This window comes from Plectrocnemia conspersa, unplaced genomic scaffold (genome assembly GCF_051122295.1).
Source record: "Plectrocnemia conspersa isolate PC_06_02 unplaced genomic scaffold, ASM5112229v1 ptg000003l, whole genome shotgun sequence".
In the NCBI taxonomy this organism is placed as follows: domain Eukaryota; kingdom Metazoa; phylum Arthropoda; class Insecta; order Trichoptera; family Polycentropodidae; genus Plectrocnemia; species Plectrocnemia conspersa.
This window is the reverse complement of record NW_028277167.1, coordinates 25,336,997-25,358,030: the sequence shown is the minus strand read 5'-3', so window position 1 is coordinate 25,358,030 and position 21,034 is coordinate 25,336,997. Positions and strand designations below refer to the sequence as shown.

General features: G+C 25.2%; 1 protein-coding gene across 1 annotated transcript in view; it reads right to left on the bottom strand.

The window, feature by feature from the left end:
• LOC148237079 (neuropeptide CCHamide-1 receptor-like) overlaps nucleotides 1–21,034 on the bottom strand; it is a 72,159-nt gene that overhangs the window by 2,089 nt on the left and 49,036 nt on the right. Inside the window, exons 3-8 of the mRNA XM_088183484.1 lie at nucleotides 19,399–19,625; nucleotides 13,306–13,436; nucleotides 7,314–7,502; nucleotides 3,731–3,834; nucleotides 3,171–3,308; nucleotides 1,675–1,806 (exon numbers count right to left, since the gene is read on the bottom strand). Coding sequence (XP_088039610.1) covers nucleotides 1,675–1,806; nucleotides 3,171–3,308; nucleotides 3,731–3,834; nucleotides 7,314–7,502; nucleotides 13,306–13,436; nucleotides 19,399–19,625 — 921 coding nt within the window. The remainder of the gene's footprint in view (nucleotides 1–1,674; nucleotides 1,807–3,170; nucleotides 3,309–3,730; nucleotides 3,835–7,313; nucleotides 7,503–13,305; nucleotides 13,437–19,398; nucleotides 19,626–21,034) is intronic.

Genomic DNA, 21,034 nt, shown 5'->3' with positions numbered 1-21,034 from the left:
CCATGGTTGGGCAAGGACGGAAAATATAATGTGTTAATTCGGGGCTACTTCGGTCGAGCTCGGGTCTGCCCGCTCTAATGTCTAAGCGACCTCGACCATATTTGGTAGACCTTTGGTTCGGTAACTTCCAGAGAGTGTAGAGGAAGCATTAGACTGGAATTTGAAACACTTAATCGACACGTCATTATTTGCCGCGTGATTTTCGCGCAACATAGAGTTACAGCAAAAAAACTATTTAGCAGTTCCTTGCTTTTTTAGTGAAAAAATAATTCAAATTACGAGAATAAAGCCATATTAATATCTATTTTATTGCTTTGCTTTTGGCTTTATTGAAATTTTTAGTGATATTTTATGATCTTTAATATAAATTATACAAATAGGTAAGTATACTTCCATACCAGCAAAAATACATCGTCAAGAGAGTAATCGTTCGGCTCACAATTTTATACGAAATATTTTTTATAAAAATATCGTTTTAATGTATTTAAAAATAAATTCAATTGCAATTAAAGTGCCAGAACCTTACAACACCACTGGAAGTAACTATTCCTTATTTTAGAAAATCATACAAAATTTTAGAATGTATAAAAATTATTGAATCAGATTGGAAGGGAGTGATAAAAATACCGAAAACGTTACATAAATAATTTCGAAGGTCTTGACTTAATTGTAAATAAAGAAATTTTGGGACTAGTCTAGTGCTTAATTTACATATATGTTAAAGAGGAACATTTATAAAAAAAAATAGTGGAACATGCCGAGTGAAAGCTAACTAACGGATATCCAATAGATTTAGAAGCTTAGCAGCACTTAAAAGAGGAAAAAGTGTAAGAAGTATAAAATAAGTTCACAGTAAAGTGGTAAAGCCTTCATTAAAGTAATTTATTATGAATGCGGTTTTATTAGAAATAGAGGCTATGGGATCCAAATATTAAACGGCAGATAAATGAACTTTCACAATGCTATCGTAAAATATTTTAAGAAAAAAAAATGAGCTTACAAAGCAGACGACACTAATGAGATTTTTTTAAAATGCTACACACAGGATCCCTACCCCTGAAAGTACCTCCATTTGTTTGCTGTCATCTCCCTTACCCGGACCGTCTACATCTCCTGATAATAATACTTATAATTCTAGCGATTACACTAATGACTTTAAAGGATTAAATAAATAAAATATTATTATACTTTTTTTTTTATAAATTTACTTAATTTTTTTGGTATTTAATTTTAATTTATTATATTTTTAAGTTGTTTTTTTTATTCATCCTTATACAAAATTAACAAAAAAATGATAAAGTCGATAAAATTGAGGAGGAGTACCTGTAAATACTTTTCTAATAAAAATATATTTTTTCTTAGTTTTATATAGGTAATAATATTTGTAAATAGTTGTGAACATATCCTATTTTTTCAATTAAAAAAATACAATTTAATAAAATTACCAAACAATTTAATAAGATTAATGGCTTTTTTCAATAAAGCGAACCCCAAATTTCGTCAGGATTCAAAATAATAAATAATATGTAAAAAAATTTTTTTTAAATTGTTAATCATATATAATAAAAAAAATGTTTCATCAAATTTGCGAACAAATAAGCTGCAATGTTTATGATGTTCTTAAAATAAACTAATCCTAAATAACACTAAAGTATTTATAATAAATTTCCTTACCGTCTATATTCATTCATTTGCACTGCTCTGAATTGAGTAGCATTGTATTTATTCGCCACAGAAAGCGAAACTGAAGTTCCTCTGAAATCTCTGACACTAGCAGGTCTCCGATGTATCCAACATAATAAATATCTGAAAAAATATATTCCATTTGTATAATATCAGAAAAACAAGAAAAATGGTTTGAGACTTGGATAAAATGTTAGTGTAATATAATTATTAAAACATTAAATATTTATTTGTAACACTTAACGTCATAATATTATATAAAAAAAATAAAAAATAATCATGAATTAAATCCTGGAAATCTTAACATATTTATAATAAAATCTTAAAGAAAAATAAAATGTGGTTTAAGACTTTGATTAAATGCTGTAAGTGTTAACTTCAAAAGGTTGAATGCTTGACTGAATTTATTAAATTGAAATTTCATTTACTATTTTTAATGTGCTCCTATAAAAGTAAATTTAGCTCATGATTACAAATTTTAATTACAATGTCAATTAATTGTGGTTTTGGCAAAATTTATGAATGCGTATAAATTTAATTTAATTATTTACAATGCTAATTTTCCGGTACTATTTCGAATTTAATTCTTAGTCTAATAAACTATTATTAGATAAATAAAGTGCGGTTAATTATACATAAATTCTTATGAAATACTAAGTGACTCGAAGATCTAAATTAGGATCAATATTAGTTATATTATATATAGATGTAAAAGTGATTAATAAATAATTATAGTGAAGTGAATTTATTTGCGGACGATAGTATAGAAAATTTCTTAGACTGAAAGATTAATTAAATCAAGTTATATACATTAACTGTTTATTCATATTGAGTAATGTTAAAATTGTAGCTTAGATATAATTAAAAGGTTTACATGTTTCGGTGAAATGATTTAATTTAAGTATTGCCTTATTTATTTTGTGCGAATTTTAGCTAATTCTAAAAAATTATCTAAACATAAAATAAATTCTATACATAAATACTTAAAAAAATTAAGGAACATGAGGTTTTGTTCGAGTTGCGCACATTTTTAGGTGCCATATAAAAGGGTGTTGTTATTATTAATCGTTGTTTTTTTAAACGAGGTTATTTATATATAGGATCAATGTGTTTTGTAACATCAATGAGAGACACGACAAAACAATATCAACACATCGAATTACTAAGACGTGTTTTTCATAGCAAAGCTTTGGTATTTTTTTTGTAGAGAGAACCTCCACATGCTTTCAAAAGTGATTCAGAGATCTTAAGTAAACGTTTCCACGAGGATCGTAAGAATATTCTGATGGTAAATAAGAGCAGCGTGTCGTTTTTCAGGACTTGAAATAACGGCAGTAAATGACAATTTTTATCAAAAGCTTTTTCAAAATCAGTATACACAACATATATTTCATTATTCAATTTTTATTTTCGATTAATTTAATTTTATTAGATTACATTTTCATTGTTCCTTGCAACCTTATATAATGTAAGTAGTGTATATATACCTATTGAAGTGTTGTCTAAACGTTCCGCTCACACAGTACAAAGCCATCGGATTAACACAACTATTCATAAACGTCAGACAGAATCCAACTATTCTAAATATGTGCCAGAACATATTGTAGTCGTCCACGGCCGTAGAACTAAAAATTAATAAATAATATAAAATTTGATCAGTAAACATCAATGATAGTAAATGCATTATATTTGATATATATTTATATTCGTAAATTATAAAATAAAATTGATACGTATTTGAAAATAATTACACAAGATAAAAGAACCCGGATATGTATCAAAATGTACCTTTTTATTCGTCAAAAGTCTTTTGAAGATGTGACGTTAAAGTTGAAAGGAACACATAAGCACATATGCTTACATCCGATTTTTCACATGTGTAAACAGATATAAACGTAAATGAGATCTAAAATTCGAGGAATTTGACAAAGGATTTTCATAGAAAATTTAACGAACTTTGAATATATAAATTCTAAAGAAAATATACGATTTTATATTAAAAAAATAAAAAATGAAAAATTCATGCATAAAATATTATTGAAATTACTTGTAATAAAACCAAACCATGAATACGTGGTGTGGTAAGAAACATATGGCGAAGACAACGACGAAAGCCAATACCATTATTGCAACTTTTCTTCTCGCCTTTACCTAAAATATAAGATAAACATATTTCAAAACATTAAAATTAATATTATATTAATTTACACTCTAAAAATATTTGACTTTCTAAGTCTGTTGAATCTCTAACTATTATTATTTAATTTTAACATATGAGTTATTTCTCAAGTCTTACTCATACCTATGTTTTATTATCAACATTTGATTTAAACGCAGACAAGATTTATTAAATCAAGTAAATATTCATAAAAGAGATGAAAAAAGTACATACAGAAATAAATAAAATTCTTCGCGGTCTAGGTATATTATTTACACCTATATTAAAAACATGATTTTCACAAAATATATTTGTTTAAAGAAAAACGTTTAATGTAAATGATAAAAAACTTGATTAAAAAAAGCGACGAACAGTACGTTTTATATTTATTTTGTTCAATAATCACGAGTAAATTATTTTCTTATTATAATATGTATTATTGCTTTCTATAAATCTCTAATAAATATATTTATTACTACTACTTAATTTAAACAATACTATAGATTTATGTTTGATAAATTAATGAAATATTGGCATACTTTCAATTAAGTTATTGCTTATAAAATTAAGAAAAACATTTTAGGCATGAAAATTACATATCATATATTACATACATTTTTAGACTGAATAAAAATACATATTTTTAAGTCAGCGAGCAATTTAATATAAAAAATCAATGACAATTGTAATAAGAATTTAGTCATTCAAAACTATAAATAAAGTATAAAATAGTCGATTTCTGGTCAAATAAAAATCTAGAAACATATTTTAAAAAAGACACAATTTTAGCTATTTATGTGAGGCAAGACAAATACGTCAGTGAAATACTGGGAGAATTCCGAGCCAAAGGTATACCATAGATCATATCAAGCCTACGATATAACTGTACCATTTATGTATAGACTTTGAGCAGGCTTTTGATAGAATTCATAAAAAAAAAGAAATTATATGTTCTAAAAATATTAGGCGATCCAAATAAATTAGTAAGATTGGTTGAAACAACAATAAAAGGCTCAAAGGGATAATTAATATACATAATGAATAAACAAGAGAGTTTAAAATTAATTGGGGTAGCAAACAAGGGGGTGCATTATCCACATTCATCTTCAGCCTAGTGTTGAAAACCATAATTATAAATGTATATATAGATTATAATACTTTCCAAGTGTTTGCATATGCTGATGTATATGCTGACTACATTAGAAACTACAATACATTTAAATACAAGCACAAAATGCCAAAGCACATATTGCTTTAAAGGTTAAATACAAAAAATCGATGGTTGCAGATCTTTAGTGAAATATACTGAAACTATCACTCAATTTAGTGTTCCCCCCACCCCCCATTTAAATTGTTTAAGGTTAATATTTTTCCCTTCAAATTATAATCATCTTATAACGTCTTATTTTTTATTATCAAATTGTCCTTGAAAAAATTGTAAACATGAAAATGTTTATAAATCAGTAACATGTATAGTATATTTATAATTAATATCTTTAAATATTTATAATATTGGAATAAATGTATTAAAAATAATGATGCAGTAGTGAAAGATCATTATCATACATTTTATTTATCAAAATGTTAATAAAAATATGAATATACTGCAAATTAATTATAAATCGAATTTGTAAAAATTCAATCGACAATTATAAAAATATGACATAGTAGAAAAAAAATTAAAATCGGAATCTTTTTTTAAAACGAAAAAAATTGATACAAATCCATTAGACGTTTATAAAAAAAATTTAATAATGACTTTTAATAACTAACCAAAATCTTACAAAATTAAGTCGAATGATAAAAAACTATGTACCAAACATAATATGTTTTTAATAATATTAATATTGTTCTGATAAAACATCAAAGTTTAGTGTCTATATTTTAATTTTAAATCAATTTATTTTCACTATGTATATGTGTTTTATTAACTAATAAAAAATTAATGCGATTAAATTTTTATTATTTAGTGCAATCTTTTGGAGTTTCACTGAAGTTTACTATTATATTTTGCAAAAAAAATAAAAATATTTGTGGAAAATATATTTTTTAGTAAAGTTTAGCTAATTACGTGTTGTGAATGAAAACAATAGATAATTTACAAAAATATGTTATTTCATTTAAAAGCAAAAATATAATATAAAATTTACTAATAAAAATAATTGTAAAAACATTGTAAGTTAATTCTTTATAAAGATATATTTGATACGATTTTAATATTATTTTTGTAATTTTATAAAAAATATTGAAAAGCCTTAAATTTTTATAAAAATATTACAAAAGCCGAATAATTTATAAAAAAATATGTAAAATCAATTAACAAAATTTAATAATAGAAAAGTGTTATTAAAATATGATAATACAAAAAAGTAGTCAAATAAATCAAAGCAATAAAACGTTGAGAATCATTTACTCTAAATGTGTATTACATAAAATAATAATAAATAAATAATTATGGAAAAATACGTGAAATTAACTCACTTCCAGGTGTATACAAATGTGTATAAATTAACTCACTTTTCAAAGGGTTAATATAAACAGCGATTTATTGTATTTTTATTCAGTTTTGAATGAAAATAATACAATAAATCAGTTTTGAATAAATTCATTTTCACTCTTTATTTTAGTAATAATAAGTATTTAAAGGTATAATATAAACATATTTTGCACTAAAAATAAATGGTTTTTAGTACAAAATAAAGTAATAAACAATAATATATTGTATTTTTGTAACAATATATATAAATAAATAATTATTGCCTACTTTCAATAAACTTTGTTTCTAAGTTTTATAATTTAAGTTGAAATATCTTATTTAAATTGTAAATACAATACTTGCTATTTGACCTTAATATACAATATGATAAATTTATGACAATATATCGAATATTAATTTATTACTTTAAGTAAATATTAATCTCATCATTCATTGAAAGTTTAGTTCGACTGTATTAAAATTATATGAAAACGTTAGTATAATATAAACATAAATTTAAATTTAGAACAATAAAAAAAATCTCTTTGAAATATATTACAAAAAATTCTGAAAAGAAACGTTATGTTTTCGTTACATTTTTTTTTAATTTAATATAATTTTGAAGATTTCTGACGCGAAAGACTTATTAGCGAGTCAGCGTTCCATTTATAAATTAATTAAAAGTAATTAATATTTTTCTTTATTTTTAATACATAAATGAATGTAGCTTACATGTAATTTTAACTAAGATAAATACCGTATATTTTGAATATCAACAATTAAAATACTATTTTTATATTACATAATAAAGGATACGATACTTATTTATATACAATATAAAATTAATTGAATAGGCACATCATAAAATGTATAGCACATTTTCGTATTACCTTTGATTTAATATTCCATTCATAGACTAACACTTAATGAATATAAATTTTATTAACGAGACCTCTTAATCTTCTAAGTCTAGTAATATTATTTTGAAGAAATTACCTGCCTGCGCGCTAGCTGCAGCTCTCCAGGAATGTTCTTGACGCTCATCACCAAGTGGTGTGCCATCATGGCGTAAAACGCTCCAATTATGGTCAATGGTATGGCGTAATAAATAAGGAATCTCGCCATCACTATGGTGCGTGCGTATTCCTTGCCCCATTTCTCAGGAAATGGGTAGCAGGCTTCAAACTGGCGAATAAAATTACCATAAAATCATATACATAGAGTTTTCAGTGTAATCAAAGTGAAAAACGCGCGTTGAATTTTTATATATAATAAGCTTTTGCGCTTTGCATATATGAATTTGGAAAAGTATAAAACCAGTAGGTGCAAAAGTTCCGGGCTTATAAAAATAGTGAAATACAATAAAAAAATAGGTTAATTTATTTATGATCAATTTGCACTTGAATTCATTTCGACGATCTGTAAATATCTTGATATTATTATTTAATTTATCTAATATCAGTTTCTAGAGCTACAAAAATATAAGAAACATAGAATTATACATCAAGTGAGCTAATAAAATAATATTTCTCAAGACTAAAACGATATCCTAAAATTGTTTAAAAGCTGCTTTTACTGCATTTCCTTTAGATAAACATATCATATCGGAATGCGTTTTGAGACTAATTTTAATAACAGATGGTTATTTTTCTCATTAAATAATGATGGAGAAAATAAATTTAGAAGTCCTTGTACAGTACTGAGAAACTTTGTAAAATTAACATTTACTATTTCTGCATTCTACAAAACTTATTCTGTGCGAACAACTTGAACAACATCAAAATTTTCGAGCTTACAAAATTTAAATTTTTTTTATCACCGTATATTTTTTATTGGAATATTTACCATATCAAATTTATGTTATTTGTTTTATATGTAAAATATCTGGAGTGCAATAAAATAGTTGTTATGATGTTTAACCTTTTCAGTGGTATCGCCGTACATGTACGGCGATCGATCCTTCACTGTTTTTAGGTACCCCATATAGGTTTATATTAACATATACAACTAAATATGTAATAAATAAAAATCTTTATATCTATATATTATTTTTTAAATTTAATTTCATGTAAATTCTTTTTATAGAAAATAATAGCAATAAATTATTAAAAAATATGTTATATTAATTTTATAAAAAATTCACAAAAGCCGAAAATATATAAAATAAATAAACAAATTTTAATTTTATAAAAATATTAAAATACATTTTTAAAACACATAAAACACTATATTTTTTTGTAATTGACTATAAATGTAATATAAATAAATAACAGTAATAATAATTATGAAAAAATACATTAAATTAACTCACTCCCAGGTGTTTATTAACAAATTAGCAAATGTTTTTTAATTAATTTATTACTCAAAGAGTTAAAATAGAGATCTAAAACATTTTTCAAGGTGATATAAAATTCGCTCATAAATTTTATACGATTTAATAATATTTCACAATTGTTTTCATTGATATTATCACTGGTAACACGTAATGCCAAATTGTTTTTAGTGCGAAATATATTTGTAGTATTTATTTCGTTATTAAATGCGATTTAAAAAACATCATAAATATAATCACTTTTTAAAAAGTTGAAGAACAAAATCGAAAATATAAACCATATTTTACTGTGCTGTAGTCCAAAGTTTTTTTACTCCAGCCAACGTTTTAAGAAAATTATAAATGATACATATATACATGCAATGTAAGAGTCATATATAATATGTACACAATACTGTGTATATTTAAAATAAACTAATATGAATTATCCTGTACCTTAAATTTTCGAGCCAGATATTTTTGCATCTATTCTGAGAAATAGTAAGCGTATGTTTTTCGAGAAAACTAATTAATGTATCAGTGGAATTTTATGGAAGTAAAATAATACATTTATTCAGACAGGTACATATGTAAATCATAGCGTATTAAATAATTAAATAGAGTTTACATAGTAAATAAATAGCAATTTTCATCTATGTTTGAAAAGCAATAATATAAAATCTGTTTTACCATATTATGTTTAATTAATTAGGTTCATTTGAAATATTTATATAGCAAACCTTAATTTTTTATTGATTATTTATTAAAATAGAAAACTACTACATATAAATTTTAATGTGAAACACTGGTTTTATATACAGTTTAGAAGAAGTATTTAAAATTTAATATAAAAAAAATATTTGAATTATTCAAATTGATATTGGCAAATCACCCTGTTTTTATACATACTAATTTATTTTTAATGTGCTAATAAATTAAAAGTTGGCACGGTGAAATTAGTAGCAAATTTAAAACTTTTCCTTTCGTAAAAACTCAACAAACCCCTGATAATTTTATTTTGATGAAAATTGAACATGAGCCTGCAAACAACTGTCAAGCGAAACTCAAATAGAAAATAAAACGTAAAATGTAAATTTATACGACAGATTTTATGAGCAAAGTTATAAATAGATATATCGCAATTTTACATAACGTGGTTCTCCTTCAGGGCTAGTAAGAAGGGGGGACTCAAAACTTTTTAAGAATCGAGCCGAATTGAAACTTTGTACGCAGTATAGAATATACGAGCCAGATAAAAAAGCATATATTTAAATATATTACGTAATTAACTTATACATGTAAGTAGGTAAATAGATGGTATTTCTTGTCGCTAAGTTTAAATTGTCTGTATTTATTACTATCAATATTTTTTATTAATTGATTTATTAATAAAAAGATATATAGTTTTTTTATACATATCGTAATATATTGTTTATAAAATGTCATTTAATTAATGGAAAAATTCAATTAATCGCGCAGTAAAAATAATATATGAGTTTATTTTTTTCTAAATTAAATTTGCTACAGTGATTAGTTAAGATACTTTATAAATTATATATTAACATATACTAAAATTACCCCGGGAATAAAAAAATAAGGTTTCAACTTAATTAAACATAAATTTAATATTTGATTTACAGACAATTAATTACATTTATATTAAAATAATTCTAAATATCATGTTATTATACATTTATTGGTTTTAAACAATTAAAATACCTTTATTTCACACATAGTTTTAAAAAGAGTACAACACCTAGCTAGGTATTACCTGAGGTACAGAAGTACTTTATTTAGTATATAATTATTAAATGGATAAAGATTATTTGTTTTATTTATAAAGAAAAAGTTGGTAAAAACTATATGCAAAAATGATTGGTTTTTATTTTGTAAGAGTATAATTTTTCCTAAGATAGTAACAACATTATTATTTTTTTTTAAATAACCAATGTGATTAAAAGTAATATTATCATATTTTTTATTTGCAATTGATATAATTGCACAATTTTTCATTTTGAAAAATCTATGCAAATATTTAGCAGGTATGTAAATTTTTTACATACGTGCTAAATAAATGTATTTTTAATTAAAAAATATATTTAAAACTGCATTAATAATATATTATTACAAAACATTTAGATAGTAATATTATAAATTAATTCTATTAAAAAATAACGAATATGATTAAAAGTAATATTTGTATCATCTTAATTTGCAATTAATATAATTACACATATTTTTAATTAAAAAAAATCATATAAAATATTTTTGTTTTTAAAAATACAGTAAAATTTCTAAATATTTTTTTTTAATAATTTTTACCACACCTATTAAATATATGTATTTTTTAATTAAAACATATATTAAGAACTGTATTAAAAAGATCTTCAAGAGTTTTTTTTAAATAATTGCAATATAATTTAAGATTTTTGTTGTACGTTTGTGTGTTTATTAAAAAATAATTATAAATGCTTAAAATTAACTATTTAAAAAAAAAAAAATTTCTCAAACGATCGATCGATTGCAATTACAATTATATCATAATCATTAATTTTCATGTACCGAACTATATAATTTTTTGACATTTACTATTTACTAAATATTTCTTAAACAGCATAATTATTAGCAGGTATAAGACTAAATCAGTCAATTGCTACATATATATATTTAAGAAATCCACTAGATGAATTTATTATAGTAAAATTGTATTTATAATAAAATCTTAGAATTACTAAGCGTGAAAATATCAATAATCGTGCAGGCAAACCTATTGGCCTACAGACAGCAAAACGGATCTAAACCTGATTTATTTTTTCATCTTGAAAGAAATATTCAATATAATAAAATAGATAAAATTGTATACCAAATGACAAATCATACACGTATTACACATATGACGTTTAATACGTTAGTTATAAATAGAAGAAAGCAAAACCTCATTCAAATTCACAGATCTGGAATTATTCAGAAGCAAACTGGATAATCTAATTGAATTAATAGTGAATCTTAACCCTTTTGCTGCCAGAATTTATTAGGTTGTATATGCTAAAACCGATATATGCTTTTTTGTTAAAAATTTATTATAAATATTTTAAAAAAAAAATTGTAAACTACTGTAAAATTATAAAAAAAAACAAATTTTAGATAGCATAAAATATTTTCATATAAATTAGCGTGAAAAAAGAAACTTAAACGCTTATGTTTTTACTGATATGATAGGTCAAATTTTGTGCACTTTTCTACCTGATTTTTTTCACGTCCAACAAATTTTATTTAATAATTGTCTATAGGCCATCGTAAAATATATTTACAAAATACATATATGATACTTTTCGTATGCACGACCCTTGAGTTAGAAGTCATTTTTCATTGCACTTTTTAATTTATAATTGGCTTCTTAGATGATACAAGAAGAAATGATCGGGATTTTACTATTTTCTTATCGAAAAATTATTAACTTTACACTAACATATAGTGAAGTTCAGCTACTGATCAGCACTTTAATAATTTATTTTAAGTTAAGACTCTCTTCAAACTCTCATAACTTCAACTATAAGATTTGATCAATAGCCCACATCATTTATGAGTCTTGAGACGACCAAAGTATTCTTTAACACAGATTTTATAAAATGATATTGTCTAAAGCTTAAAATCAATTTTTATTAAAGTTTTTAATATCTGTAGATCAATGCTTAAGTGCTTAATTCAGCGCTTAATTTAATACCATATTAAAATATTACTGGTTATTTAGGAATAATTTAAATGTAGAGAAATATTAAATTGCGTAGCCGTACGCCATGTAGTTTCAACATTGATACTCCACCTCAACTATTTCAAGAAAAGCTTAGTTTTGACGATTATTCATACCAGTCTTGCGAATGAAATTAACCGTTGACAATAGATATGATTAAATTTGAACCCATCATCTTCCCACGCAAAGCTTCATAGAGAGTTGAACAGTGAAATTGCGTTAAGGTAATAATTATTCACAGGGTATTGCCAAAATTGAGCGATCAATCTTAATTTAAAACTGATTAAATTTTAAATTTATTAAAATTTAAAAGCATTATTTTAATGTACACATTGGATTGTATATTAAAACAACTACATTGCGGCCGGAATCGGCCCGTGGGCCGTATTTTGTGGACCGCTGGATTAGAGCATGCCCCTTTCACGCTGACGTGTAATGACTGTACTAGAAATGTTTTATTTCATTGCTTCGAGTTACACAAAGGCTTGAGGGTGCGGTTTATTACCATGAGCGTATAAACCAAGGGAAGTTTCCAAACAGATGTGAAAGACACGACGTAATTAATTACCATTACCTCGGCACTGAAAGTGCTCAAAAATTAATATTTCACTCGCGTCTCACACAGCTATACGAGTATGTTTCGGTAGAATAAACTGTTTGGTTTGTAAATCCCAGAAGAGCATTAAGATTTGCAAAAGCAAAACAACTAAAGAACAAATTACAACATTTGTCAATTCGCAGATTTTTTTTATATATATATATAAAAATACATAAAATAAATTCCTAAATTAATAATTGATTGCAAATTATTTATAAGTATGTGAAATTGATTAAAAAAGAGGACATTTGATTTAAAGAATATTTTTCGGGTTGCGCACAGTTAAATTTAACTCATAAAATCGATAGTAAAATAAACAGAAGTTTACCTGTTTGGTCGGACTGATTGTGAAAACCCTCACGTAGGAACCTGCGGCCGCTGGAATCGCACACAAAACAGCCAATAACCAAATCAGGATTGCTGCTATTATTGTGACTTTGGTGGCCCTCCCACCACCCCCTTAAAAAAATAAAATTTTGTAATATTATACATAGTTACATAAGTTTTTAGAAAGGGTGTTTAAAAAATTCATGGCTCGTTACAACATTTTTTGGGTAAAATTTATTTATAAAAAATAACACAATTTTTTTTACTAATGTGTAAAACATCAAATTAAATAAAATTATATACACTCAAATCTTTGAGTGTTGATGTTAATATACTAATTAAACTAAAGACATGGCATTTATCAACATTAACTTTTACATCAGGTGCGTTCGGTGAGATACATTACCTTTCGCTCGCTCGCGTGTTAAGTGACGAGAGTGAGTGAGAGATAAAGGCGTGCGGAACGCATGTAACGCACGCCTTGATCTCTCACTCACTCTCGTCATTTAACACACGAACGAGCGAAAGGAAATATATCTCGCCGTACGCGCCTGATTAGTATATATGTATATTTACATGTTTTATATAATTTGATAGAACAAATATAAAATTACACACAATCCATGATACTCCAATTCCTACAAGATAATTTATTTTAATAAAACAATATTTAAAATTTATTAAATTGTAAAAATCGATTTTATTTATATTCGGTTCAAGTCTGTTACTGTCGTTATTACCTCTTTTTGGTCGGTTAATTCGTGAAACCTAATTATATTCATTATTCGTTTTACTCAATTATTTTTAGAACAAAAACATTCATGACTGGTTTAATTAACTTTCACAGAACCGTCAGTTAACTTTTATATTTTTTTCGTTATTACAATGAAATATTAAAGATACTCATTTATAAGAAAAAAACATTGAATAGAATCACTGGACCGTTACAATAAAAGCAAAAACACGATATTAATATTTGTTTTTCAATTAAATGTACCTTGGAAGTTATTTACGATAAAATCTTCTTTTTATTATAATAATGCTTATTATTTAGTTTTATTGTTCATAATTATTTATTAGTAATTTAATGCTGGAGCAAATTAAATTAACGATTTATTTGTTATTATCAAAAAAATCATGTGTTACAAATTTATTTAGTTATTTTTAATTTACTGCGTCATTTATAAAAGTCTTACTACAATATAAATAATATTTGTATTTATAATTTAGGTCTAATAATATCATTCTATACTATTAATTCATTTTCTATTTAATTTAAGAAATAATGTTTTAATTTATCATTGTTTAATTATATAATATATGCCTGAATGTAATTAAAAAATATTAAATGTGGGTGCTCTCCAGTTCACCAATATAATAACTAAATGTGATTTTAGACTGATGTTGTTCTTTGATATATAAACATGATAAGTTCGTTAGATTAATATAGTAATATTTTCATTAACCATATAGCAACAGTCTCTCTAGACATATTAGAATTGCTTTCTCAAATATATATGCTTTTAACTTTATTATAAATTTCAACTTTTCAACTTCAATTTTATCAGATACACTGAAATTTAAAATAATAAACAAAACATGTACTCGCATAGAACCGTGTAGTTTATGGTTAATTCTAAAAATAGTATATTTTAAATATTTGTGAACAAGTTATATTGAAAGCCACTGTGTTAGATTCCCAAGTGAGATGTGTAACAAATATGGTTACATCGTAATTCGCCTGTCATATGGTGACAGATAACCAAAATATAAATATCATATAATATTCTTAGAATACGTATGCTTATATTTTTTTCTTACGAATAGAAATACGCGAAATAAGATGAATTGCATAATATTGAGGTATGAATACATACAAGTTTTATTTTATTAGTATTACTTTTAAAAATAAATATCATATTTTATTTCCACGCGAAACTATGATTTTCCACGTGAGAAAGTATCATTTGTATAATGCGGACCCTCAAGAGAAATCGCCACCTGAGATCAGCCACGAATTAGAAATCACTACCTGACTTTCAGAAACGTAAAAAAATCGATGTTCATATGAGATTTCTAAGACCGTTACTATAATTATTTATTAGTGTGGTCAAAATGTGTATGACTTTTGTCATCACTACACAATATAATTGTACTGATTGAAACGTGCGGTTAATAGATTATATGGTATTGTCATATTCAAGACAAAATACATTGTTAATATTCTTCGCATAAAACGATCAGCCATAAAAAATATTTATGCGATATTAAAGGGTAAATATTAATTGAGATAAGCACTTTTAAATGTGTCATATATGCAGAGAACATATCATATATATAAAAGGGTATGCGATAACTAATTCAAAAAGCACTGAAACAACCATCATCTCTACGACTACTCCACTGCAAACAGCTAAATTCTCCCGCATTCAACATTGCCGCCCGATACTAGTATTGATTGTGCAGTAAAATAAATATTCAAAAGATTTATTATGTATCACACTGGCTGCCAAAAACACATCATACTGTCATTAAACCTATGAACTGAATGGCAATATTTTTATTTTTTATTTTTACCATTAAAAAAAAAAGTAAACTTTGCACAAATTTTTCTTTAAATATATAAATATTTGGTTTATCAATCAAAGTATAACTACGAGTGATATTCAGAATAAAAACATATATGATACAACGAGAAAATATTTTATGAGTCTAAGAAAATTTATCGCTCACAATTCACCGCCAGCAATTAGTCGCTAGCAGTTTACCGCCACGTCAATTAATAATCGTTATTAAATTTTACTTTCTGGATTTTTGTTAAGTAACAGTTTTGAACACTGTTTAATACTGTTTATAAGGTTTATTGTTTTTAAAACAAATATTAAAACGACTCCCTGATTTAAATTGACGACACATGCGCCTATTTATTAACAAAAAAAAAATTGTTAATGAGTTTCAGCAACAAAATCGTATTTTGCACAAAACTTTGTGCTTTTCAGGATTAGGGACAGACTAATATTTACAAATATTAAATTGAAAAATATGTGGAAAATAAATATTTAGATTTTAATATTATAATATGCTTGCTTGTGCAAATAATCATGTTTAGATCATATACATATTAAATTTAATACTTTGTATATAGAAATATTTATATTTGATGTATAAATAAACTTAAATACATATAAACAGATTTAATATATAATTATATGAAGCTTAAAAAACATTCAGAGCTTACTCAATAAATCCACGCTTAAGATTATCGACTTCAAAGAGATTAAACGAATGGATCCAACATTAAGTGGTGGGAGTATGGGAGATATAGCGCTGCGTGTTGAATTTGGGATATTTAAACTGTCGATTAAAAGTTGATACTATAAACTTCAACAAATGTAGTTAAATTAACGTTTTATTTAATATTATAAATGAACATTATTTTTCATTAATCTATATTTATAACATTAAAAAAGTAACAGCTATGGAAACGATATATATATTAAACATAATAAGGAGTATTAGTTTAATTGGTAAAAATATTTTATTATAAAAAAATGAGAAAGCTAGAAGTGAGAAAAAATTATTAAAAGCTTTTTTAAATGAGTATATAAATACTAATTGTAAAAGCTATTAAAGTTGTGTCTCGCATTCTTAATTGCTATAAAAAATGTAAGCCTTTTAGAAAAGATTAAAAAATTAGTCGGAGTTTTAAGATAAAATAATATCGTAATTTATTATTTTTAAATGAGTTTATAATTTTAATAATTATTCACAATATTATTACAATTAAATTTTATAATATTTGATTAAAATTATCGCTTATGTGCATTACAAAATATGGCAATAAAAAATAATAAATAATATGTTAAGGCAATTAAAAAATATTGCTTATAAATGGATAGATAAGCTCGGTTTATTTTTTTTTTATTATATAAATATTCCAATAAATGTATGTTAATTCTATTATAATGATTCGTTAATTTTCATAGAGGTATAACACAAATAGTACATACAACGATTTTAGATATTTATGTATTCTTGTATAAATTTGTATAAATTAACTTGATAAGAAACTCTAATTTTCATGTCCTAATTTGATTAACTCATATATATATATATATATATTAATTTTGTGTTTTGAAAAATACATGCTATAAATTATTGTTTTAAAACAAATATTTACGACATACTTAAGCAAGATACTTAACGCTCAAATTTTAAATGTTAATTTTTAAAACATACTTATTACATATACAGTTGTGAAAAACCGGAATTTTGCCAAAAAATAAATTATAAAAAATAATTTTGTCACCCAAATATAGCCCGCCATGTAAACCATAATTTCTATTGTAATTATCTTCATCATAATATAATAATAATGACACAAACTATTAAGGTGTAATATATCCTGATTTTCATGAAAATCTAATATAATTTCCAACGATTTAAAGCAATATAAAAATTATTAAAAACTATTAGCGTGTAATGCAAAATGAATTTTCACATAACGTTATAATATTATATTTTACATTATTTAATTAAACTTTAACCCTTTGAAGTCCTTGATCTACATGTATTGGATCTGTTTTTTACTGATAGCTCCTATATCCATAACGTCTAGACATTTTTTCTCATGTTGTTTAAAATTATATCTTGAAGTTAATAATATTTATAAATAAAATAAATATGAAAACTAAATAAATAAAACGTTTTTCAAATATTCAATTTTTTTAAATAAATGCATCTAAATAATATAATAAAAAATTAATCATTAAAACAATTTCAATAAATATTAAGCTTTTATAATCTAATACGATTAATATTGGTATATTTTTTGAATTAATATCAATTAAATTCCGTTCTAATACATATATTAAATTTCAATAAAAAAAGTAATCTAATACTATTCGTATTATTATATATATTTTTTTAATTTTTGAACTTAATACTTGCAAAATAAAATTTATTCCATATAATATACACCTAGAATTTTTTTTTTTTTTTTTAATAAGTGATCAAAAAATTATTTATTTAAAATGGCTTGAATTTGGAGCAACACTTTAAAACATGCTTTAGACTACAAAGGGTTAAAGATGTATTGTAACTCATGCTTTATTTATTATAATCAATTTTAATCATCCTGTACTTACAAATTTATATTTATACTTGGCTATAAACGTAATTTTAGTATATTGTTTTCACTTACTGCAGTAGCACGTTGCTGTTGAAAATAAGACAGACATGTGTGGTGACAGATGAGTACGTTTGAAAAGGTATTTATCTCAAAACTTGTGTTAATTTACTGTGACAAAATGATCACTCAAAAAAATGAACAAGACAATAGCCTAATGAAGGGACCACATGACGCCCTCGTTACGACCAGAAAATCCCATAAATATCACCAAGTTTTGTTCTTACTGTAAATATTCCAGAGAGAATATTACTTTGTTGCAAAACGGCCACGAATATAATAAATCACCGGATCCATTATATTATCGTTGCATTGCAATACGATCTTGGACAATTCCCATCAAGCAAATGTCGCTTTCTAAGGCGTATACTCATTTCACCATTATAAGAAGCAACTGCAGCGATTGGCGGGATGATCACTACATAGTTGTGATTGGTAAGCAAGCTTTGCAGATGGAATTTGATGAGGAGAACGTTATCACCAGCAGACACTCGAGGATACCAGCAAACAACATACTGTCATGGGTGCTCACATCCCAAGAGGAACTCCTGTACAATCGCTGCCACGCCACCTACTAGACATCTGAAGACGTCCCACGGACATCAACCCTGCGCCAGCTTCTCCGCCACCACTCGGAGAAAACGTCTGACGCAATTTTAATTTAATATAATAAAACTTTAACTAGATTCCACTAAGCGTCTCATTGACGACGAAGTCAAACTCAAACCCTAAACATGTATTTTCTGTTTCATAGTAAAGATATCAAAAGTAATTTAATTTATATAATTACTGTTCTGAACAGATACGCATCTAACACAACAGGCATATTTATAAAAAATAAGGGTCAGTACACAGTCCATGAATTTTTCAAACATAATGTATTATTTATATACGATGATTTTATACCGTTCGCGTGCCACCTCTTCAATGGGTCCACAATGGCGAAAAACCTGTCAGCTGACAATGCCGTCAGGGTGAAAACCGACACCCCTATCGACACATCTTTGATTGTTTCTGACAGCCTACATAATGTTTCGCCCCAGGGCCACGACTCCACCGTGTAGACCGTCGAAGTGAATGGTAAACTAGTAGTGATGACCAGCAAGTCTGCCAGCGCCAAAGATAGGATGTATCTGCGGATAAAAACATAACAATTTAATATATCACATTGACGAGTCACGTCGTTGAGTCTATACATGTTTATTTATTCAAAGAGCAATCGCTACCGACCCGAGGGGACAGAAATTGGTCCCAAGGGGAAATAAGGGACCCGAACCGGAACTAGTTAACGAGACGATACGAAAAGGAAATTCAGAAATAGCGACAAGAGAGGTATTTTTGGATAGGACTTTTAGCATAATGGTGTGGAAATCTAATTGTTCAGCAATTGATTAAATAAACGTTTATTTGCTTAGTGGACATGGCTTGGTAATTCAAGACAAAGTGTTCAACTAATTTATTTATTTCTTAAATATATTATTCGATTGCTATTAAAATAATTAGGGTTTATGTTATTTAAATACATTCAACTCGGTTATTAATTTACATTTTTAAATTAAAATAAGCACCATTAAAATTGCTACTTTTACTGATGTTATTAAACGCGTTTAGCATAAGCATGAAAGACTTACATTGTAAGAAATTGTCGTTAAACTGTTAAAGGGTCAAAATTGAGAGTACATACATTTTCTTTACAACAAACAAGATTCAATACGCATATTTTCATGAGTATTAAAATATACATCTAGCCTAAAATATAACGTGAAGTTCTTTTAATTGTATTTTTCTTTTTTAATTGTTTATTCTAGCTAATTCAATTTTTTTCATTATGCAATAAGAGTAATTATCATTATGCAATAGGAGTAATATTATAAATCTTATTTTAGTCAATGATCTTTAAGCTTCAAGAGCAAAATACGTGTATATTTTACTTTTAATAATTATTGAGACTTTTAATATAAATTTACAAAGGACACGCTTTATGTCTAAAGACTGACATATAAGTGGTATAAAATATTCTTTGAATTTCACGCTGACAGCAAGCTCAGTAGTAATGTGCTTTTCTTTGTAAAAATGTGAAAAAACCCATTTGAAAACGTCATATTATGTTGATTAGACGTCATATTTAAAAAAACGAATATTATATACTCAAACACTTAACTTCATATAATTATTTCATTTAATTTCTAAACAGTATATTTTATAAATATATTTTAATGTAAAAATACATATTAGTTATATTGATGATTAAACTTTATATTATTGAAATTTATATTTATTTTTAAAATATTACAAATTAACTAATTGACCTGTCTTGAGATTTCTTAAAACATATTTTAAAAAATATATTTAAGAAAAACATAAATTAAATTCAGTAAAAGGTATTACTAATTTTCTTTAATTAAATATGATAATTAAGCAAATTCAATATTTTTAACAGCTATAAAAATAGTACAAAATGCTTCTAAGCAAAACAACGACTTTATTGTTGGAAAACGTACGGTGTAATAGTGGTTCCAAAAATTTCGTACTTTGAATGATA